This window comes from Manacus candei, unplaced genomic scaffold (genome assembly GCF_025592945.1).
Source record: "Manacus candei isolate 608988 ecotype Guabito, Panama unplaced genomic scaffold, ASM2559294v1 h1tg000014l, whole genome shotgun sequence".
NCBI classification, from domain to species: Eukaryota; Metazoa; Chordata; class Aves; order Passeriformes; family Pipridae; genus Manacus; species Manacus candei.
In genome coordinates this window covers 33660757-33685293 of record NW_026138062.1, presented here as the reverse complement: position 1 = coordinate 33685293, position 24537 = coordinate 33660757, and the positions used below count along the sequence as shown (strand labels likewise).

The window sequence follows — 24537 nt, the reverse complement described above, 5'->3', positions numbered from 1 at the left end:
GACCCCTACCCTAATGGGACCTACCCTGTTTAATCCATGTGATCCCATGATCGCAGCAGTGCAACAGTGAGATGGGTTCTCAGAGTTGCTGAGGAATTTCCATCCTTGGAGGTAGTCATAACCTAGCCAGATAAAGCAATCACTGACTGGATGTACTGTTGGTGATAACTCTAGTTTAAACTGAGATTGAACTAGAGAATGCCAGGACTCCTTTACACCCCACTTTGGTGGACTTCTGAGGTAACGTGAGTCTAAGTGTTCACCTTTACTCTTGCAGACATAAGACATAAATCAGGCTGAACTTCACTTAATAGCAGAGGGAATTCCAGTTAAACTTCATGGAGAAGTTCCTGATGACTTCAGTGACCCAAAGGCACAACAACTTTTTGATATACAAAGTCAGAGAGGTTAGGTAGGTAGGGAGGTAGGTAGGTAGGTAGATAGATGAATGGATAGAGAAACAGATAGATAGATAGACAGATAGATAAATGATAGACAAAGTTATTATTAAAAACTTAATTAAATGAAAGTTATTTAAAAGGCAACACACCATTTTCATAGTGTCAGAATAGTCCAGTGAATACTTAGTAAGTGTGATACTTTCCTTTTCAACAGCAGGGTTCACATTAAGTTATCAAACACCACCTTTAAGACAGGACACATTGCTGTATTCATTTGCTTGTTATACATTCATATTTCAGCAAGCATGAGTGTAAAGGATGCTCCTTCCTTTTTCAGCCCATCCACTTCAGGATGAAGCATCTCTGCAACTAGCTGTATCCCTGGCTCCTGCTGACAGGGAGTGTGAGGGCCGTCCTTAGGAGAAGCAGGGCAAGGCTTCCATGGCAAGTCCTCCACTCTGTAAGCAGGTGACCCCCAAAAGAAACCTGCCCAAGAGCCTGTGTCCCCCATGTGCTAAGCAGCATGTGTCCCCAGGCTTTTAGGTATACAGTGTCCTCCATCTGCTGGGTGCTCTGGCAGCCATTTGCTGTTTCTGTTCTGTCCTTGCATATTTGCTGCCTCTTTGGTTCCTCAGCCAGGAGCAAGAGGAAAGCTTGCTCTGACATGCTCACAAACATGGTTCCTCTTCTACTCAGACAGCCCAGTAACTCCTGCTTCCAAACTAAACACAATCTGTGATTATTTAAAGACAGTCCTTTGATTCCACCATCCATTCATCCATCTCGGATACAAAAATAACACATTGTTTTATCTGTGAGTATAAGAATTTTTTTCAGAGGAAATAAAGAGAGCAGACAGTTTCCTTCCTGACTCATTCACCACTCTTCCAATCTGCTAAACATGACCATTGACATGAGGCACTGCTCCACTCTCTTTGATCTGTGGTCCCATATTCTGAGAGCTGCTGGGATGGAGGGAAGGTTTTGGTGCTCACAGAGGCAGGCACAGGGCCTGTGTTTCTAAGAAACACAAAGAAAGTGGCAAAGCCTAGATCTTGCCTCTCCAGGCTCAGGGATGAGGTCAGAGGCTGGCATTCCCTGGGAGAGGGACAGGCACTCCAGACCAGTGTAGGAATGAGTGAAAAAACCTCAGGTGAATTCCCTTCTTGTAGTAGGAAAAGGGTGGAAAGGCATTTTCCTTGATCATAGTAGTCTTTCTTTTTAATGTCCAGTCTCAAAGCCATAAATTTTAGTACAGTAGTCTTCATCTCCTGCTCCCACAGGAGTCATACAAGGACATTGCCAGTGGTCCCTCAGGACATATAACCAGAGAAGAAGCTTTCTTGGCTGCTCTCTTTTCTCTCTTCTGGAGTAGGAGATATGATTTCCTAGATACCATCTGACAGAATGCTTGTGGTTGTAATAAATAGACAAGCTGCAATGATGTTAAAAATCAATACAATAATGAATGACATAGTCCAGGACTATCAATTAGTAGGATGCATTGGACAGCAAGTTACTCTTTTAGCTATTACAGCAGCCTTAAAATCCTTAGTGTCATCAAGGCACCTCGAGGGAGGTAATTCTGCCTTTTGACTCCACTCTCGTAAGACCCCATCTGGAGTGCTGCATCCAGCTCTGGGGTGTCCAACATAAAATGATGTGGATCTGTTAGAGTCAGTCCAGAGGAGGCTACAAAGATGATCAGAAGGCTGAAGCACCTTTCCTATAAAGACAGGCTGAGAGAGCTGGGTTTGTTCATCCTGAAGAGGACAAGGCTGTGGGGAAACCTTATAGCACCTTCCAGTACTTAAAAGGGGGCTACAAGAGACCTGGAGAGGAACTTTTTCCCAGGGCATGGAGTGATAGGACAAGGAAGAATGATTTAACACTGAAAGAGGGCAGGTTTAGATTAGGTATCAGGAATAAGTTCTTTACGGTGAGGGTGGTGAGGCACTGGCACAGGTTGTCCAGGGAAGTTGTAGTTGCCCCATCCTTGTCAGCGTTCAAGGCCAGATTGGATGGGTCTTTGAGCAATCTGGTCTAGTGGAAGGTGTCCCTGCCTTGGAACTAGAGGTTATTTAAGGTTCCTTCAACCATTCTATGATTCTATAATTATTCATAAGCAGATAGGCATTTTTAACTCCTTTATTTCACCAGTTAGGCCAGCCCATGTAAATATACTTATCCCTGACATTTTAAAGCAAAAACATTATTGTATCATCACCATTAATTCAGACTGATAACACACTCATGGCAGAAAATCAATACTGATTTAGTAGCTGTAATTGTCTTGAGCTGTAGGGCAGTATCCAAATACTAAGTAGTATTCAGATACATTAAGCCATTGTACGAGAACACCCACAAACACATAATCCCTGCCCAAGACACCTGATGATACTCAAATTTTCTTCTATAACAAGAAAGTAAATGCATTTAGGACTCTTTACTTAACACATGAGGTCAGTAGAATAGATTATGCCAAATTTAATTCATACATGGCACTGACTTATATGGAGGATGTCAATCTACTTCTCTTATCTCATAATTTATGAGCCAAAAGGGTATTTAATGAAATCAAAATGTCACTGAATAAAATTTATTTTTATGCAGTGTAAAATTAATTGATAGAAGTCACTGCCACCACCATGAGTTGAGATTGTCAGAAGGCAGAACAATGCTGGACTTTTAAATGAGTAGCAAACTATCTCAAGTAATGGTTACAGAAATAACTAGGTCATACCTACTTCTTTGTAGTAGCACCTTCGCATTTGTAGCTATCGCTAGGGTAAAATCTTCTAGTCTTATTTGGCGGTTCACTTTACATTGAAAATAAACAAATGAGAATATCCCAGGCCACTGATTTCTATGGAATTAACCTGAAATGTGAAAATGTGTGGGTAGGAGAGAATTTCTTACTGTTTTTTGTTTGTTTTGCTGATACTAAATTTACATTTATCACCTACCCTGACCTGATCTTTGTTGGGTTGAAGCAATTATTCTTTTTAGGTCAGTGTAAACACACACTGAGTTAGCATTTCCTGCTAGGCTTCCTTTCCAACCTGGTACGCTTCCCTTGCTAGGACTTCCTTCAGATTGCTGCCTTCAGAGATCACCAGATGAGTCTCAGGTCATACCCCTGCCCTTCCAGCCTGAGTAAGAACATCACTCTGGAAAGCTTGCACTTCCCATTTTATGTCATGCTTTACCTTGTACCGTGACATATGCTGCACTCTCCACGGAGCCTTTTAAGTTGGTGGCTATACACTGGTAAAGTCCTTCATCCTCCTCTTTTACTCTTTCAATAAACAGCATTCGGCTTCCGGGCCCTAAAATTATTCCTGTGGAATGAAATATTTGCAATGAGAGGGAGCCAGGATATAAACAAAAACTGGCCCTTGTGTAATAATATCTGCTTCAAGTTCTTCTCAAAAGAAATATGAGCCACAGACTGCACAGCACAATGTTATCTGCAGGAAAGCCAAACATACTTGGACGCTCTGTGAATGTTTTGGAAATCACTGTTTGCAAAGCACTTGGGTGAGTGAAAAAGCTCAGGCCAAGGAAATGATCTTGGAAGCACTTGGAAACACTGTCTGTGTTGATTAGCACTGTGCCTAGGCTTTCATCCAGGTGAATCCTTCAGCGTGTCTCCAGCTTTTGGAAAATGGGTAGTCTGATTACTGCACTTACAGGCACGGGTTTGCCCCGTCAGTAGTTCAAGCTTAGAGCACTTCCAAAAGATGCCTAGACTGCCCCTATGGGCAGCAGACTTGTCTCAAATCTCACTTGCCCATGTGGCATGGAATGGTGGTCCCCTTCACAAAAGGACCCTAGATAGTGCATGGAGAGGTCCCATGAGGTGTACCCTAAAACACAGGAGTCACCTGAAGTTTCAACATCTTGTTTATTCCAGCTAGGTCAACCCAGAAGCCAGCCTGCGCAATACTCCAAGAAGCAAGGAAGAGGCAGGGAGCAGATTTGGCCTCAGGACTGCCTGCTGCTGAGGCACCCTATAGCCAGGAAATGTGCAGTCAAGTACACACTTGTGTTTGGCTCCATCATAACTACAGTCCAATCAAAATGTATTCCCACCATCTATTTTAGGCACCTAAGAAAAGTACTCTGACTTACCCTCTGGAAACATCTTCGTGGCTCCTAATTGTATGTGTTCTATTATACCCAAGTAAGACAGATAACATTCATTTTAGAGGACAGCGTTATTAATGCACATTACAACTATGTGGTCACCATAAAGCTGCATGGAATCTGGCTCTAGATTAAGTTTAGTGCTTGGGCTGCAAGTCTGTACAGGCTTATAACTCACTTGGAGAAATCCTCAGACTTTTTTCCAATTGTCTTTATTCATGCTATAGTAATTTCCAATAATGCAGGACAGAACCATAACCACAAACTTCCTAAAACATTATTATAGAAGACTACACTTATAACTCAAGATCGTATGGACCAAACCTCTTTGAACATTTTTATTGAGCCTGTAAGACTAGCTCAATGTGTGCTTTTGATCCAAAAGTGAATGAATTCCCGTGACAAAGGTTTTGCCTTTTCCTCTGTCATTCATCTCAATCTGAAATCTCCAAGGAACGCTTCCATGGCTGTGGTGACAGCAGTTGGACATTTAGTCTTAGCTGATCTTTGAAGCCACATTCCAGTCACAGCAGTAAACATCTCCCAAAGTTTTCCTGTCACTAGAATATGCCACCTGGGAAACTGTTCCTTTCTGTTGCACGAGACCTGGATTCCTCTGCTGCCAGTAGACACGTTTCAGTTTTGGACATCCCAGATATGGATTTAGTGTTGTAGCTTGTGACTCAAGAATAGACTTTGAATGCCTTACCACAGACTCCCGCTGGTACTCCCATACACAACGCAATACAAACAGATCGGTTTTCTCTTGCTTAGCTATCTTCTGGCCAAAACACCCTATCCTTAGGCTCCCTCTATAGTAAATGGAGGGAAGTATCTTTCTCTGGAGATGACTCTTATAAGATGAAAATTTTTTTCCACTGACTCCATAGAGACTTGTTGTGTCTAGACCTCCAACCTGGCTCAGGTTTTGGATTGAGACAGAACAATCTGGAGCACCTGTGTTGCTGCCTCCCTGCCTGGAATACCTTGGCAATACTTCTTCCTTGTGTCTGGCTGCTGATACCAATGACACTACAAATGACTACCTATGGCAGATGGGTTAATAAACAGCCTGTCAGTGGTAGGTGAGTACACAGAGCTCTCACCTGGTTCTTGCTGTATTTCCTCATGGTTTTTAAACCAGGATATCTGGGGCTCAGGGATACCACGAACCTGGCACTCCAACATGGCAGATTTACTGGCGTTCACTGTCTGATCCGTAAGATGCTGCAGCAGGGCTGGTGCCTCTTGAGCTACAAGACAAAACAACACCTCTGTTTTACATTCTTGTAACTAGGGGGTTTTAATTATCTTCCCTACTCTCATTTTACTGATGTTAGAGACTGCTATGGCTGTTCTACCAAGTTCATTGTTCACTGGTTTTATTTACTCTTCCACTTTGCTCAAGAGTGTTGGGTGTGTACAGAGAACTCCCATTACTCAGCTCTATCAGCTTATGATGACCAGTGGAGACCCAAGGATGACATTGTTCAAGAGATTTTCTCAGTTCCATGACCTACCATGTTGGTTTTTATCAAAAGTAATGAGTTCCTATGAAAGCTCAGTTTTTCACCATCAAAAGAAACAAACTGTGAACCAAAGATTTTAACAATTATCAGGACAACCTTGTAGCAGAGTATCTCAGTGCTGCTAATGTCACCATACAGATCTGTACACCATAATATCCATGAATGTGACTTTTATAATTTACTTAAAGAGTAGAGTTACAAATCATATTTGTTAAATTCAGTCAAAACCCAGAAACTGTAAGCACAAAAGCATTGTCCCAAAGTCTTCATAAATTCTTCCACTTTTGTGTTTCACATATTTGGCTGAATGTAACAAGGCCTGGCCAAACCACACCACAGCATTTGAGAAACACACTATAAACTTCATGTTAAAGTGTCCCTGAAAGAAGCAAAGTAATCTCATCATAATTTCAACACTTTGCCACTCCTTCCCTCATCTCATACAGAGATGGAGGCAGTTCTGACAAAGGTCAAGATATTTGTGACTTTTGTGCACATTATATGGCAACATTTTTCATTCACATTTGCAACTCTCATTAAATTCTTTTTGGTATTTTGGTCCATTGAAAGCAGTGACAGAGAATTCAAGGAGCTCCTGAGCAGTGTCGCAGATGCAGATGCTCTGCAGATTCCCTCAAATTCCATGATTGTTTGCAACCTTTCCCTTCAAAGACACTGACAGGATCAGCAGTTTCTAACATAGTAAGACACACATTCCAAATATGAAACAAAACAAAGCAGAAACCAACTCCACAAATATTTTCTTTTAAACTGCAACAGATACCAATACACCAAGTTCAATATCAGATGAATATCTGATATTCTGTGTTTGGAAGATTATTCTCTATCCTTACAGAAAAACTACGCATCAGACATTTCCATCTTCATAATGATTCTGTTACCAGTTGTGAATAAAAACTCTCTAGAAACCTTAAGCACCTGTGTACCACCAGCTTATGCAGTGTGCATGCACCCCACAGCACTAAAAACACTTTTAAAGTAGGCTATCTTTACTCCTTGAAACTAACTCCAGCATAGTCATGACCATAAAATGACCAGTTTGTGCTTTTCTGAGCTGCAAGCCAGTTATTTCCATAGACATAGTTGTTTATTGTTTACAGCATAGTAGACAATCTGTTCTCTCTTCCCAAAAAGTATTGTTTATGAGAGACGCTGTAAAGTAAATTCTTCATCACATACCTACACAAAGACATAGTCAACTATATTTGACTTGCAGCCAAGAAGACTGCCCTCTTCTCATTGATACCTCGCCTCGATTTTTGCTCTGTTCTCATTTTTCACACTATGAACAGGTACAGTCTGATGCATGTCCACGTACACATGCTGAGAAGAACTCAACATACACAACATCACATTTATCAGCAGTCCCTGATAGACACCCCATCCCAGACATCCAAAATGAAAGCAGACAAGATGACACAACAAAGGCAAATCACACGTTCTGTGAGTTGTGATTAATTTTAATTTGTTTATAGCCATACACTAAAGATGGGTTTTCATATTAAGAAAAGTTTTTTGCTTAAAACTTAAGTCATCATTCACACACTTTCGGTAATTTCTCTGCTGCAATCAGCTGACTTTTCAAGGACTTGGTCAACATGAGGATTATTCTCTTCTGTAAACCACCTGTTTTCTCCCGTTCATTTTTGCCTTGAAGCCAAGGGGAGCAGTTTTCAATGTCCTACTCTGCTCACTCCAAAGCCGAGGGGCTACCCTGGCCACCAGCATGCACAGTGCAGGGCTCAGCACCCAGGGCAGCCCCCCGGACTTGACTCCAGTCTTCATGCTTGCCCACAAATGCTGCCTTGTTGGGCCAAGCTCTGCTCTCAGTTACTCCAAGGAACTTCATTGTAGGCAGAATTTGGCCCAGGGGAGTGGCAGAGGGGTTACAGAGGGGAGAAGGGGACACTGGCGTCAAAGTACTCATCTGACCTGGAGTGGTAGAGTGGGCAAATTTGCATTTCCAAAAGCAAACAAAGGGGAAAAAAAATCACAATTTGTTAATTTTGGGGTTTACATTTGTATGCCATCAATTTTTGCCCTTTGTTATGATTATGTTGTCTGTTCACTTATTTTTATTAATCAGTACAAAAATATAAATACAAGCTTTATTTTTGACACTTAAAAAGAAGAAATATAATTCACACCTTTCTCCCTAAATAATATATTACACAACAAAAGGCAGAGAAAGTCCCCAGACCCATGAGATTCTCCAGTCACCTGAGGACATCAAAAGTGACATCGGTAGTTTTTATCTGGCCACCAAGAACTGCTTGTCTCAAATGTTTCCTGTGAGCATTCTCTGAGCCTCCCAACACGGACAGCCACATTGGGATGTTATGACATCCTTACACAGTGTGGCCCTCTAAGTGCTGGTTGAGACTAGGCTAGTGGGATATCCACTCAGTAGTGATATACATCATTGCAATTCACAACAATTTCACAGAAGAACAGTCTAATCAACATATCTCTTTTTTTTTTTTTTGACCCAAATTTATATTGCCTGGCAACTGATTGCTACAAGTCATCATGCTCTGGCTCCCAAGGCCATGGAAAATTCATAATGTCCTGTCATCACCACCCACCTTGCCATCAAACATCTTCCCACAAAATACCCCAGGAAAAAGGGGGATTCTGTATTGTAATTCTTCTGAAGACTTGCAAATGCTAAAGAGTGCACTTGCTCCATATTTAAGCAGTCACCAATGACTTCACTTGCTTTTTAGGCATGTTCTAGGAAAAAAGAGAGCCTGATCCCTTTGCAAGAGCACATTGTTTCTGGAAGCCATCACACTAATAATGAACAAAAGAGTTACTGTATAGAAGCAGGCTATAGGTGCCATTTCAAGATATAAATGATTATTCTTTTCTTTACTCTGACAACTTCCAGGTTATCAATTGTTTTCTAAGCATTTTAGGCTCCATGAAACTGGCATTATGGGGAAATGCTATTGTTTACCCTTTCACACTTGACAAAAGCAATTCCCACGTGAAAGGCAAGTTTAGCCGTGGGACACAGTCTCGATACCTAAAGGAGGAAATAGTTGGGTGAGTTCCCAAGCGCAACAAACTGTCATGTTGTCACCCTCTATTTTAAAAGCACAGCCACTTTGTTCCTTTTCTATTTTGGTCACTACGGTCTGTTTTGTTATGGCTTATGTAAATGCTATATAAATGATTGATCATAAATGTAACCAAAAATAAAAAGCTATGTATTGTAAAAAAATAAAGTTATCAGATCTATTAAAAATAGCAACTTCTTCCTTTTACAGAATTTATAATACACAGAAACATCGCATAGTAAAATCATGACAATGGGGAAAAAAAGGAGAAACACTCACAAGGAATTCTTAAGTTGCCCTTAATTCTCCTTCAGAAGTTTGGCTGGTTCTTAATCCCCATAATAAATCCAATTGTCATTTGCATACCAAAAGAGTACTTTTAATGGCTTCAATTTTGAACTTGTATTTTAAGAAATGTATTAACTCACTGTGCCAGTTGAAACCTTGACAGTCTTGTTACTGTAACATTCCTCATTTAATTAAATCATTACAACATTACAAATTCCTGAATCTTCAGGCCAGGAGCAACACTCAAAATTTTATCAGTAGTTTTTTACATTAGTGCAGAACTGACTTTAAAAATTGACCAACACAGCAACTGGAAGTCTACCTGGATTTATTTGGAGAAACATGGTTCATGTCTGTCAGTTTTAAAATCATCATTATTATAAATGATATGATAGGTCTGTGCATTATATCAACATTTTTATTTCTTCCCTGCATACTTCTTTTAGAAGATACTTTTAAGATTAATGTACTTTAGTGTAGAAAATAATTTCAAATAAATAAGCATTAGAACTTGCTCAGCAGGTAATATTTATAAGTCCATCAAGATCAGATTAAAATAAAAAATATATAGTCCAGTCAATCTCAAACTGAATTGTGCTCCTTCTGCACATTTAAGTTAGCTTATTAAATGTCCGTTGTTGACTGAAAACAGCAGTTTTTAAAGTTAATCAGTTTATTCAGCTTTGACACTTTTGATGAGGCCGATATCAAAGCAGAAGAAAAGAGTGATCCAAAGTTTTCCTTATTGCTCAGTAGGAGACAGCAAGAATAAAAATAACGACATGTAAAATGTAGCACGGGGCATCTTCCAAACCCCAGCTTCCACGTGCCTTGTCAAAGCAGAAAACACCCGTCTGAACTCAACTGGAAGCTCACGCATTAGGTTTTTGTTTGCTATTCCTCCTATATCCCAACCTTGGGGGAATGAGCACCACCTCAGGGCTTGAAAGGTAGCAACAGTAATAAGAAATCAAGATGATATGAGACACCTCTTACTGTTTAATGAGTCCTTTAATGTTTTACATCGCTTTGTGTTGTACAATCATTCCTTGTGCTTTTATATTTGAGGATCCGAGAGTAAACAGCCTTTTTGTTGCAGTGCTCACCTCTGATTGTAACGTCTTTCTTTTGAAGCACTTCTTTCCCCGTGTATATGTTCCTTGCTCTGCAGGCATAGGTGCCTGAGTGTGCCAGGGAAACGTTTTTGATGGTCAGAGTGAGGGTGGTGGAATACTCCTTGTTGTGAGACCTTTTTGCTTTTGTTTGATTGTTGACTGTCCTCGGTAAAATCCAAGCAATGTCTTTGTACAGGAATTTGTTGGCCGAACAGGACAATACCAAATTCTCTCCTTCAATGGGCATTTTTTCCAAACTAATATGGAATCCGCTTGGTACATCTGTCAAAAATCAAGAACACTTTTCAGTTTATATGAAGAGAATGAGACAAAATTAACACTGCATATATTTTCCCCCTTTTCGGGAAGTCTTTGAAATAATCAATGTCATTTTCTTCCTACTCAAGTCTGTAATCTTTCATATGCTAGGCTCCAGCTATTCTTATAATTTGTCTTGGAGCTATGAGACACTTGGGCACAGACATCAGTTCGTGTAAACTGAAGTTGCTCTTGGAAGTAATGAGTTTGTATAAATGTTATGCCAAGATAAGACAGACTGGAGCAAGGTACCAAAAGCAGAATTGTTTAAAGACAGCACAGTGGGACTCTGAAAAAGGAGGGAAATTCTGATCACAGTTCCAGTTTATGAACTGCATAAGAGAAAATGAATCTTAAGAGGGCAGTATGAAAGTATTGCATTTCATCATGCTTGGTTATATTGTTTTCATATTATTCATAACTATTCAGATAAAGTGTGTCTATTTCTTAAAAATGCTTCAAGTTCTGAGAAATTACTGAACCTGTGATCACATACCTGAGATTTCCCTCGGAAATTAGGTATTTACCTTCCCCGCACTTAAAGTGTGCCAGACACACAAGAGGAAAGCAGAAAGTACCCTCTGGTCTGAGTGGCCAGCTGCATGTGGGCAGCACTAGGATGAAGATTACTTTGTTTAGGTGGCTTGGCATTAAACATAGGTGAAAAATATTTTCACCTGAGAGAAATCAAGGATCCATTTACTCAGTGTAAATATGGCTTAAGTTTTCGCCTCACAGCAGATAGTTCAGGCAGGAATAATTTAGCCAACAAGTGTAAAAAGTCATACTGGAAAAAGTATGTGGTTTATTGTAGTGCTACTTGCAGCTTCCTTCACCTGGTGAGTGTCACAGAGCAGTGGCTGTGTAAGCTGCCTCCCAGCTGCCTCCACCTGGGGCTCATCCCTCCAGCAAGGCAGTTATATCACTGACCTCAGGGAAAGTAAAGCAAGTTCCTGAGAGAAAGCACTTCCAAGTTTTACTCCTAGAATGCAAACTTTCTTGGCTTATTTGTAGCCAATATTCTGATAAAGTAATTTCCTTCTTCTCGGTCAAGTGACATCGACTTTGGCCATTTTCAATTGTTCTTTCACTACTAATTGCTACGGCACTTGGCTGTAAACTTGACTTGAAATCCTAAGAATGGCTTATTCTTTCATAAGGGAGAATTATGCCTTCTTTTACTGTTTCTTAGAGTGTGAACAGCTCAATGCTGACTTTCAATCAACTCCATTCTTACCGATGTCGCTTTGGGTTTAATGTCACTTCAGTAAAATGTAGATCTCAAGTGAATAATATCCCACGCATTCTTTCACTAACCTCTTTCATTGATTCACCAATCCATCAGAAAGCTTGTCCCTAAATCCCCACATCACAAACTGAGCTGCCTTGCCTCCCAGGGGGACCACGAACATGACCTGCTCACTGCTGCCGTTTAAAGTTCTGCCTATTGAAAGCATCAGTTGCTCCCCATAATGTCCTCTTTTCCACACTTAGCCCTGAGTTTACACAGGGTAAGTGAGCTTCTGATAGTCCTGGATTGAAATTTCTTCTGACTGTAGATGCCTTCCAGGGAGAGACCTGATTTCTGATGGTTGAACTCATCATGCTCTTGCAGTGGGAGTAAAGTGTGTGCCTGTCATCAGCTGTAGTTCGGGTGTGTAGTCTGAAGATCAATCAAATGGAGGCACTGGAACTAAAATATTGGATTGGGTATTAAAGCCTGTTGTTTGACTTGCTCCACTCACATTTCATTGGGATTCCCTTTTTTCTCTCTCCAGCAAACAAAGCTTTAAGAAAAACTTCAAATTTTGTGAACTCATCTATGACTGACTATCATCAGGATCCTTTCTGATACGTTAGAGCACATGGTGCCAGATTCTAATCTCAAGAATATGTTGACTGGAAGTGCTGCTAAGATGAAGCATTTCCATACATGGGGTACATCATATTTAGCCTTAGCTACTTGAATATAGTTGTTTTGTATATGGGCAGAAGTTTACGGCCCATGGAGTGACACAAGTTCCTCCAGAGGGCAATGCAAACCACCACTCTAGGATGAGTCAAATTCCAGAGATCCTGGCCCCTCACAGTTAATTATGAAGAGACCCTACATGACCAGCTTAGGCTTAGATATCTAACTTTGAGACTTAAATTAGATGAAGTGAATCCTATACTTAATTTTGTTAAAAAGCATTCAATTCAGATACACTTAAAACCAATCAAGGGGCCAACATTTTGAATATAGGTAAGTATTTGGAAGAAAGAAATTACTGTGTCTTACTCACAGTACATCTCAAATTGTTCTGATATGCATTGGGAAAGCCAGAGTATTGGTTAGAAATACTAGTGATTTTTGCTTTTGAAGATGCCAGTACTCAGTAAAAGTTAAGAAGAGCCAAGCAAAACTCTTAAGATGAAACTAAAGATCCCTGGGGACTGAGGGAAATGGACTATTTTTAACCTAAAAGGATAGCGTGCCAACAGAATAATATAGTTACAACTACTTTCACGTTGTCAGGTCTGGAGCTCTTCCTCAATGTGTCTTCTGTGAAGAAAGTCTATTTTCTGAACAAATCCAGGGACAAAAGCAAAATGCACAGGATTCCAAGAGAATCATTTGTTTAAAGGCCAGGAGCCCCCTAATATATGACACCTCTCACTAATTGTCACAGGCTCAGGCTTGCTAAATAACGTGGCTGGGAATAATGTAAAAGGGTTTTATTTACTTTAGTGATTTGAAGCTTCCTGTGGAAATAGCTCCCAGGTTTCCTGATGGAAGATTTTGTTTATCTTTGCCAAGCACCATCAGGAATCTCAAAATAAAATGCGCTTAGTGTCATCGGGAAACCAGGAAGATAAGGCAGGGCTGTTCCTGTTTCACCCTCTGTAATTGCAAACACACCCATGGGCCTGCTGTGTGCCAGCAAAACAGCCCAAAATGTAGGGAAAGGGGCAGGCTGGAGGAAAGGGGGCTACCACAAATAAATTTGGTGGGGTAGAGTCTCTGTTGTTACAGAGACTGTTTCCATATCAGCAAGCAGGAGAACTTTCAGAAAACACCTTTCTACATTGCTTTTATATAAGGTTCACATCTACTTTTGAATTTTGAAAAAGGATTTGCCTTTAGAAGTAAGTCAGTGATCACACCCCAGAAATACCCTCTGATTAATAGAAGCCATAGGAAAGCTACTCAAAAGCCCATGGCATTGATGTCACACACTCTCAGGCACAGTATATAAAATTATATCACTTTCAAACCCCACAGAGAAAGACACGCAAGTTGCACTTGAAGCCCAGAAATAATGAGATTTACAGTAACTTAAGAAAGGACTTGTTCTTCCCAAGTTCTCTCTGCTAGCACTTATTTCCTCATGTTCACTGTTCCCTGAAGGAGTGGAACATGTCAACTCCAAACTAGGGCTGCTGGGACAGGTTTGGCCTTCCCACCACCTTCCTAGTGTTTTCCATCTACAGTAAAGAGACTCCTCACACCACTATAGCCACTGGAGTGCATGCATTTTCTCATCCCCAGGAGAAGGCCTGAAGGAGACTGCCTCCAAGGAAAGGGATTCTTCCTGTTAAGAACAGGTTTTGCTTCCATCTGCTTTTTGGAGTAATTTCTGGCTTGTCACTTTTAGAGAGGACAGCAGCATCTTTTCCTACAAGGGTTCATCCTCTCCTGCTTAGACACGTCTCTTACTTTTAGACACTTTTGTGTGGTTCAGGCTGACTTCATACGGCACCAGCAGACTCAACAGCATAAGACAAATTAGCTCTAAACTGTCACACAAGCCCTGAAGTATTGGTTTTGGACTCATCAGAAGGAAATACTTTGCAGTGTCCTGTTCACATCCAACAGCATTTAAGGCTCTTGGGTTTTTACTCCCTCAGTGTGTTTTTGAGCAAATTCTGGGCATGTTTGTTTCTTCATGTGAAACACAGGCTCTACCCAGCCATGGCAGTTTGGTCTCAGCCTGATGGAGGATATCATGATGAGCCTAACTGGATTTTTGTAAGGACAACACAGCAGTACTGTTTATACTGCTTTCAATCAATGGAAGTGAGTGTCAGTAGATGATCAGGACTTTCCATGACACACAACTGAAGTGCTCAGCTCCAGGAACATAAAGGACAAATTCATTTCAACTTCACCACCATATAAAGAATGTTTGCCTCCAGTCAAGATACTAAGAATTTCCAAACCATAATAAAGCTGCCAATAAAGCTGCCACTCCTCTTTCTGGACACTAGCCAATATAAGATCTTCAAAGGAAGTCACAATTTTCTGCATTTTCTCGTGCAAGTTTTGGTATCAAGGAGAAGGATTTCCTTCTCTCCTTGGTTAAGATCTAAGAATGTGAGATCTAAGTAGGGAAATTAACTCCTTCATGTCAATTCACTAACATACCTGAAACCACCATCAAAACTTTGAAAGGGAGATTTGGATACAGCGAATGTGGCCCAATTCATTTGGTTTCAGGATGTCCCATATGACCTCTTGAAAACTGAAGAGTAAGAGTTAGAGAAGGCCAAATTCAGCATCTTTGCACATTAAAAGAGAAACAGTCTCAGCGAATGACTCTCAGTGACTGCTCCATGTTACATGCGAAGTACCCACACAAAGAGGAGAATACAGCACAGCTGGCACAATAATTTGTGGAGACATGTATTGTTTAGCTTTCTGTCTGAACAGACAAAATGAGAGGATAGGGGCAAAAGCAAAACTGTGATTTGAGAGTGGGGACAACAGTCAAGGTGGCAAATGGTATTGTCACACTCATTAGTAGAACATGGAGACATTTTTCTTGTTTCTGTCCTTTACCAAACAACCTACCTATATGTCACTTATCTGTTTATACTTGTCATGTTTCTTACAAAATTTCTATATTTATAGATAACTGGTACTTTCTAAATGCAAAAGTGTATTACGATATGGAGCTTTAACAGCTGTAGACACCCACAAACAAAGTCTGTCAGGTGAAACTGTCCAAGTAGCACAACAGTGGATACTCTAAAAAGAAGTGACAAGTGCTCATAGTAGGTGACTCTGTTTAAGGACACTAAGGCACCCATCTGCTGGCCTGACAGGGAATTATGCTGCCTTCTGGGAGGTAAGGTCTGAGATGTTGCTGAGAGGGTGTCACAACTTGTCAAGAGCAGACTACTATTAATTCTACTCTTTCATGTGCTCATGAGTGATACTGCAAGCTAGAATCTGGGCAGACTCAAGGAAAACTATGAAGTCCTGGAGGTGCCAGTGAAAAGTATTGATGCCCAAGCTATCTTTTATTTCACATTACCAATTAGAAGAAAGGGTGCTCTCCTGGAAGTTCAAAACCACTTTATCTAAGTCAACAGATCCACACACTGGAAGCAGCTCTGTGGAAAGGGACCTGGAGTGGACAATAAGCTCAACATGAGTGAAGAGGGTGTTGCTGTGTCAAAAAAAGTCAACAGGCTGCTGGGTTGCATCAACAAGGGCATCACCAGCAGAGATAAAGAAGTCATTATACTCTCCCCAGCACTTGTAAGGCCATACCCAGAATACTGTGTTCAGTTTTGGTCCCCTCTATATAAAAAAGGATGCGGACAGTCTGGAGAGGGTCCAGAGAGGTGCCACAAAGATGATGATCAAAGGACTGGGAAGCCTGCCTTATGAGGAGAGGTTGAGAGAACAGAGTTTGTTCAGCCTTGAGAAAAGAAAGCTTAGTGGAGACCTTATCACCATGTTCCAGTATCTAAAGAGTGACTACAAAGAAGATGGAGACTCCCTTTTTACAAGGAGACACATTGAAAAGGTGAGGCTTAATGGCTATGAGTTACTCTTAGGGAGGCTTAATGGCTATGAGTTACTCTTATGGAGATTCTGTTTGGACACGAGAAGAAATTTTTCACAGTAAGGACAATCAGTCATTGGAATAATCTCCCCAGGGAAGTGGTGGATTTCCCAATGTTGGGCACTTCTAAAATATGTCTGGACAGGATGCTGTGATTTTACCAAGAAAGGTTGCACCAGATGATCCTTGAGTTCTCTTCCAACCTGGTATTCTATGATTCTATTATGTCAGTCAGGATATTTAAAAAATATAAATTTTGGTCCGTGAAATTGGGAGGGAGGACATTTTTTGAAGTAGCTTTTTTTTTAACCAAATCTAGTGAGTGTGTGTCTACTCTCTTTTGATATCTCTCATAATAGAAACAGAATGAGTTTCACTGAAATCACTCATCAGAATGATAAGCAAGAGAACGACAACATAAAAAAATCAGATAAAAGAAAGCAAAAATTAAAAGGGATGCATTAAAATTATTTTCCCCTTTGGGCTTTAAGATTATGATTTTGAGATTAAAGTATCTAAATATTTTAACCTTTTTGCCTTTTCTCATATTTTCAAATTAATTATCTTTCTTTGTGATCTACCCCGAAAATTGCTAACAGCCCAAGTACTCTATGAACTACCCCTTAATAAACAAAACAAAAATAAAATCTTTCAACAGAAAACAAATCCTTTGTAATGGCATGCGCAGACTTTACATTGCTAAATCATGCAGTAATTATTCCCAAAACTCATTGTGGGGTTTTTTTTCAATAATTCCTGAAGTAAAACATTTAATAATTTGTGAACTTGAAAACATCTAAACATATCTCATAATGAAAAAACAACTAAAAGCATACTCATACGTGCAGTTAACATTATGAGAATTTTCAGTGCCATGGCCCAAATGACATCCAAGGTTGCCAGTCTCAGAAGAGGAAACAAAACTCTATAGTTTGTACTCTGAGATATTCTGCCTACTAGTTGCCATAGTCCCTGAGATCTGTGAGGGGTACCCCAGACCCCCCTTGTCTAGCACACTGCCTGCAGACCCTGGAACTGTTCTAGACACCATATTGTGAGACAACCTGGTGGGCAACAGGATGAGGCTGTAGAAACCATCAGTGTCACACATGAAACTGGCTAACTGGTGTATAAAAATACAGTAAAATGTATGAAATGACTCTGCAGGAATGTATGAAATGTATGAATGACTCTGCAGGAATGTAAGAAATGTATGAAATGTATGAATGACTCTGCAGGAATGACTGCAGAGACTAGATGAACCAAACAGGGAATTACAGCTTGCTGCATTTGTAAGCAATTTGTCAAAGCAAAATATCTTCCTGGATATTTGATGGAGGAATGAGTCATTCTCCAATTTGGCGTCCTTCTTAGAAATCCAGACCAGCTGCTGTGCAAGCTACCTAAAGTACAGTATGAGTTTACAAGTGTATACATTACAACAATTCTCAAACTGTGGTATATTAAAAAGCCACAACATCCTAGCAGTTATAATCCTCAGACCAGGAAACATCTTTGACTGTAAGGGGGACTAAATCTTACCTGTTACAATAAAGCTGACATTTCTTTCGGATTTTCCCACTTTATTGGATGCCATACAGCTGTAGATTCCAGAAGATTTGGCCTCAGCTACAACAAGAGTGCTAGCAGTCTGCAAAAGAAAGAAGAGGTTTAGTTCTCATTGGCTCAGCAACTCTGTTCCCTTCTGGTTTTTTTTAAGTCACCATTGGCAGTCCCATGATCCACTCTTTCCATTTGTTCAGTGATGGGCACCTCGGGGGCTATTTAAAGGAGATGTCACCATATACAGTTTTGGAAAGTATAAAAGAATAACAGGAAACAAGTTCCTTGGGTGACCTTTACATTATCAGAACCATCACAACCAAAAATCTTTGAATGTGTCTTTCAGATCGATTTATCTCTCGATGGTGATGTAACGGTAAGCTATAAAACATGAAGCATGATACAGTGCGTTTCACCTGAGCAGCCTGCAATAGAAGAGCCAAACTGCAAAGGGAATAGGTGAGGCATGCCTCAGGCACTTGGATAATGCTGGGAAAAAACCCACAACATAGCTCCATTTGGCACTAAACTCTTTTGATTTCTCTTTCATTTTCCCACATATGTGTTAGGTGAGGAAGGACAGGGGCAAAACAGATGTGCTTTTTTGTACTATTTTCTCGTCTTGGACTTAATAATTCTATTATTAAATAATAATACGTCAGTTTTATTTACATTGTATTCTATCACCATCGTAAGAGGTCCATCACACTAAATATTTTCTCAGAGTTATATGACTTGCAAGATAAGACCTTCAAAAGCCAGGGACCAGCAATGTCTAATGTGCCTTTATAAAAATAAAAACCACCGTAATAATAAGAGCTTTACCTTCAGGGTGATGGAAAGACACAATCTAATGGCTTAGGCACTAAGCAAAAGAGGAAAGTTATACAGAAAAAACTGAGGTGTCATTCTATTATGGAATTGAGACATGGGGCATGAACATGAAGCTCATCAGTGTAACATGTTCCCAGTTACAACGTGGTAGCTTAATCTTCTGTCGTTCTGTCTCCATTTTACTTCTTCTGTAAAGCACATTTTGGCTGGAGTTACAGGCAGAGCTGGGATGGTGACAAAAGGAAACTGTATGGCCACAGAATCCTGTTTGGAATTATTTGGCTTTTCCAAAAACCTTAAAATCAGTTTTGTGCAATTAATACATTCTTTTAAGTCTGCCTGATTGCTGGAGTTCAGAGACAAGCCCAAGAGGGTGAGTCAGTGATAAATAAGGACCAGTTATCTACATTTCTACATAAACACTGGTTGATTGTTTGCACTGCTTCTCTCTCTACTTGGAGACTTCATAGCTATCTCCAAACTCCTGGTGAACCCTTGATTAGTACAAATCTTCTGGCTTCCCAAATTTATTCTTTAGTAGAAAGAGTCTATTACTTTTCCTACTACTCAAGCAAACACAGTGGAGTCAAGTCATTTGATTTTGGCTTATTTGTTTTAGAAGACTGCACTATGATAAATTCACTGCAAATGATGCTAACAGCACCATTACCCTGTAAAGCTGTCTCAGTGGTCTGCTAACAAACTACATAACATTTCTAGGTAGAATTTTTCTAAACTACCTTTTTGGATGTTCTCTGAGATGAAAGAGGATCAATAATACTAGATACTTAATTACACATCTTAGAAAAAAATCATCCTGTTTTGCTAAATTCAAGAGGCTGACCTCTGCAAATTTCTAATTATAAAGGATGGGTCCAGCTCTGTCTATATTTTGTCATTCTCTTTGAATTTCTTCAGTTTTTAAACATAATTTTGCAAAGTGTGGACACAGGGCCCAGCACCAGGATTCCTGCAGCTATTTTATCAACACTAACTCAGAACAGAAGGAAGTCCCATAATGACTACCACAGAAGGCTGATGTGGGTGGTTAAAAACTATTTCTGCCATCCCAGACTTTTTCTGCTAGTCGGTATTAACTCATAGCAACTTTGCCCAGGTAGCAACTGTGACCTAAAATACACAGTGAAGGAGAATGAAGCTCTTGCTCTCTGACTCCAGGACACCTGTCTTTATCCTACTATACACAGAGGCAAAACATTTTTGAGCCCGAAAAATATATGCCAACTATTCCTCCCACAATTACTCCAATGGTTTGAAAAATTTTTGGTAGTATCAGACTGTATTTTGCCCTTATATCACAAGGTATTCATTTTTAATGAAAAATTGTGCATCCAATCTTGAGATTTACTGCTGCAGCTGAATACTATGTGATTATTAGTTTTGTTACACTGAGGATGGTGCATACAGTTACGCTAAAGCATCAGGACTGCAGTTACTTACATACACAACATGCTTCTTGTGTATTAAATTGCCTGAGAGAACATTCATCAGCACTAAAATTCTGTTCTTTAAACTGTTAGCTTCTCCCCCAGCACTGTTTTGGTTTTGACCAACTTGCACTGTCCCAAATACTTTTCTAGCATGGGCCAAGGATCACTTCCAACAGGCAACTTCCATGCAAGTGACGTCTTTTTGGAAGGTAAGGGAAATATATATTATGAACACAGGAGGCCTTAGTGCCAGAGAGCAGTCATTGATATGTTTACTTGACTAAGCAGGGAAAGCCATGGTGTCTAGGAAAAAGCAAGACTGACTTTGCAACAGAGTAGAATGTTTTAGGGACAACACATCTCGACATAAACCTTTTAGCTTATAAATTAGTCTTAAGGATAAGATAACATCTCTCTAAATAGTTTGTGAGCCCTCCAGTGGTGCAGTCTGTGTTTTGCATTGAAGATGCCAGCTAAAACCCACCAGAGGAGCCTGGCATGTTGCTGTTTATTGAGCAACCATGACTGTTTGAGATCAGCTTGTGCAGCATGGTTTCGCTGTATAGCTATTGCAGCAAAAGATGAAAAAGTTCTCGCAACTTTGTATCATCTGGCTTCGCAACAGGGAGTTTCAGATCCTAGATTTGCAACCACATTATATACAGAAAGACTGAATCTAGTTTGCCAGAACAGGCAAATTCCTCCTGGCGTGCTCAGTATCTTGAGTATTATCTGTTCGCAACCCTCATTTACCACTCAGGTTTTGGTCCTTTATTCCTTCTTTCTACTCCCACCATATCAGCTGAAGCACTATGCTACAGGTTCATCTGAAAGGTGTGGGCTAGGGAAGTAAATCCCATATTATTGCAGCTTTAGCTGGCAAATAGAAGAGCATAAAGCAGAAAACCTAAGAAATGAAAGAGGAATTTACAGATTTGTTTCACATGGAAACTCATGAGGCAAAGACTGAGGGACAAAGACAGTGCAAAGCAACTGGCATGATCACTGTGTTGGAGCCAGGTTGGGCTGGTCTTTCCTTTGGATGGTCTGCTTCAATTTTTCTTTTTTCGGAGTAGCTGAGATATAGGATTAGCACTGCTTTAGCTGTTGGCAGTGAAGCGAGGGGAGTTTTCAGAAAATGGTTGGCAATATGACTCTTGTGTGACTCCTAGAAGGCCTCTGCAGACACTGGCATAAACATGCTCTGCTCAGAGATTGCTGTCCCGACTTCCTGAAACAGTCCATATATTTTAAAAACAAAATACTGCCCTTTCAGCATAGAGCAGGTTAGTGCAAGTGTGTAAATTATTTCTGATTCCCTGCTATTTATGCTTTTAAGAACATGTATTTGTTTTAAAAAATAAGAAAATAAATGAAAATATGCTCTCTTCAAGCCCTTGGATTTATCTTTGGCTAAAGGAATATTATTTAGGAAGACCCATATCTAAATATTGGTAGTGCACTGTTGGATTGGTCTGTTTGTGCCAAAGACATGTGAACTATGTGTCTCACATGTTGGCAAGGAGCGCCAGTGCAAAACATCTGGACAACATGTTTCACCTTCAGGACCACCATCGAAGAAACACCAAAATATCTTCAACAGCAGAACACGAATATATGCAGGAGAGCACCTTCTGCCCCCCCAGGGTCAGACAGGAAAGTCACTGCAAGGTACTGCTCTGTAGCAAGCAGAGCTGCAGTTTCTCTCTGCACCCCGTGCTGCCCTCCCAGCCCGCACACAGCTGGCTGACTGGCAAGGAATAACGCCACAGACAGCTACACCAGGGCACCTCCTGCTCTCCTCTCCACGGCCAGGCGTAGGGCAAGGTAGCACTTGATTCACACCTCCCTTTTGCACCAAGGCAGGCGATCAGTTTCAGGAGCTGGAGGGAGTTGCAGCTCAGCAGTAGCAGGCGCCAAATTCTGCTGGTTTTAATCTCACCGAGGGCTTGGCTCCACTGGCACCTCGCAATGATCTGCTTGAAAGTGTTGACAGCGATTCTAGTAGCACTTAAGAAGGCTCCAGAAGAAGTTACAATGTGCTGAAGAGAGGCAAGCGACACTGCTGCTGCTATCTTTAGCCTGATTTCTGAGGAAGATCACAATGTCCGTATGTCCATCTGTCTGCCAGCCTGTCCATCTGTCTGCCAGTATCCTCTCTTCCCCCACATGCTCAGTAATTTTTGAATCCATTGTCCAATTGCAACTAAAATTTACTGACAACTCAAAGCACAAATATCTCATGCATTTCATGAAAAGCAGCTGCTGGGCAGAGAAGAAAGATCAAAATGTTGCTGTAGTGAGCTAAACAGCTTTCTCTTCTGCTTTGGGTTTCAGGTGGACAATCTGTACAGACGTACTGGCCAGACAGATGGCATGTATCAGGACTGAGAAGAGACACAACATGTGCTTCCTCATTTCATCAGTAATGTGGGGATGTGGAAGAGAGGTAGACATTTAGGGCTTGGCATAGAAGATGCAGGAGAGATGGAACCATTCTATTTTGCATGGTCACACCTTATTAGTCATGTCTAGGAAGGACTGACTCTTCTGACTATCTAACACTCTGCCTCTATGTTGGGAGTTTTAATACTACCCTCAGTCAGGTTGACCCATTGTTGCCAGCCAAACCAGAGATGGACAAGGGCGAATCTAGGTTTCATCTTACAGAATCATGTTACAGGGCCATTACTTTCCATTTTCCATGAAGTCAGGTGGTTTTGTCACTCACAAGGGATGGGACCACTAAAAACCCCTGTCAGTAAGGTATTTATGCAGTGGAAAACAAAGCCATATATATTTGTGTGTGTGTGTGCGTATATATATATATATATGCACACACACACATATATGCATGATAAACCACAACTTCATGCATTATTACCCTCTACACACAGTTCTTGAAGGCATATCCTGTGACACAGACACATGGTACCTGCTGTTGTCAGTGGGACCTCAATATTTGCTAACAACAGAGGGGTGAGGCAGTCACCCCTCATTCTGTTCCATTTTGGTTTCTCAAGAATGTGATTCTATAGGTTATTTCCCCAAAACAAGGGAGTTTTGTCTCACTCCCTCCAACTTTTCCCTGTACTCAACTGCCCTCTTGTCTATTGTCTCCTTCCCTCAGATTTATCATCCTTTCTTCTTGAACCACGCTTTTTACTCTCCCTCATGTGAACTCACCCTCTTAGTGTTTTTCTGCACATTCTCCATACCCAGGATCCTTGTCAACTTCTCCTGCAGCACCCTGTCTCTTCTACCCCTGTACAAGGGGTACTGACTCCTGTCAAAGCTATTGATAAACCAGTGTGTGCCTGCACACACAGGAGGGAACACTTGCCTGTATGTATGCACTGGTAACAATGAATGCACCAGCTTTTTGTACCTTATAATTGCAGGTCATTCACAGATTGACATTTTAATGAACACAGCCCATGCAAAGAATAATAATCAGTATTAGCCCTCAGTTATACGTAGCAGTTAGCTTTAGCTGGGAACACTGAGAAGTGATGGGGTTTGGTAGTTGAATGACAGGAGAGTGTCTGTGACCTGTTTACATGATAAGACTAAGAATAGCGCAACTTTGTAGGAAATCACTGAAATGTCCAACAAAACAAGAATTAAAACTTTGGGTGGGGAAATCAAATCACTTCAAGTGTTGTATTATGATTAAGTATTATGGTTGATGTTACAAAGTTCTTTCATTATACCACTCAAGTTTCTCAATGTCCTTTTAGAGAGGCTTCAGCGGAAATGTTACTATAACACTGTTGTCACGGTTTCTCTGTCACCAGAAGAATAATATAGTGCAGGCTTCCTGCACTACTTTAACTGCACAGACACAGGGTTTGAGGTTTTTCTAACTTTAAAATATATTTGTGACTACCCTGATAACCACAGAGAAACAAAGAACTGACCACAGCAAAGAGCCAAACTGGAGGCACTCAGATGTTGCACGTAGAGAAA

At 40.6% G+C, this 24537-nt stretch overlaps 1 protein-coding gene across 2 annotated transcripts in view; it reads right to left on the bottom strand.

The window, feature by feature from the left end:
- FLT1 (fms related receptor tyrosine kinase 1) overlaps positions 1-24537 on the bottom strand; it is a 110961-nt gene that overhangs the window by 30057 nt on the left and 56367 nt on the right. For both annotated transcript variants that reach the window (XM_051779012.1, XM_051779013.1), the window contains exons 12-15: positions 18263-18371; positions 10557-10847; positions 5657-5803; positions 3611-3742 (exon numbers count right to left, since the gene is read on the bottom strand). In XM_051779012.1, coding sequence (XP_051634972.1) covers positions 3611-3742; positions 5657-5803; positions 10557-10847; positions 18263-18371 — 679 coding nt within the window. The remainder of the gene's footprint in view (positions 1-3610; positions 3743-5656; positions 5804-10556; positions 10848-18262; positions 18372-24537) is intronic.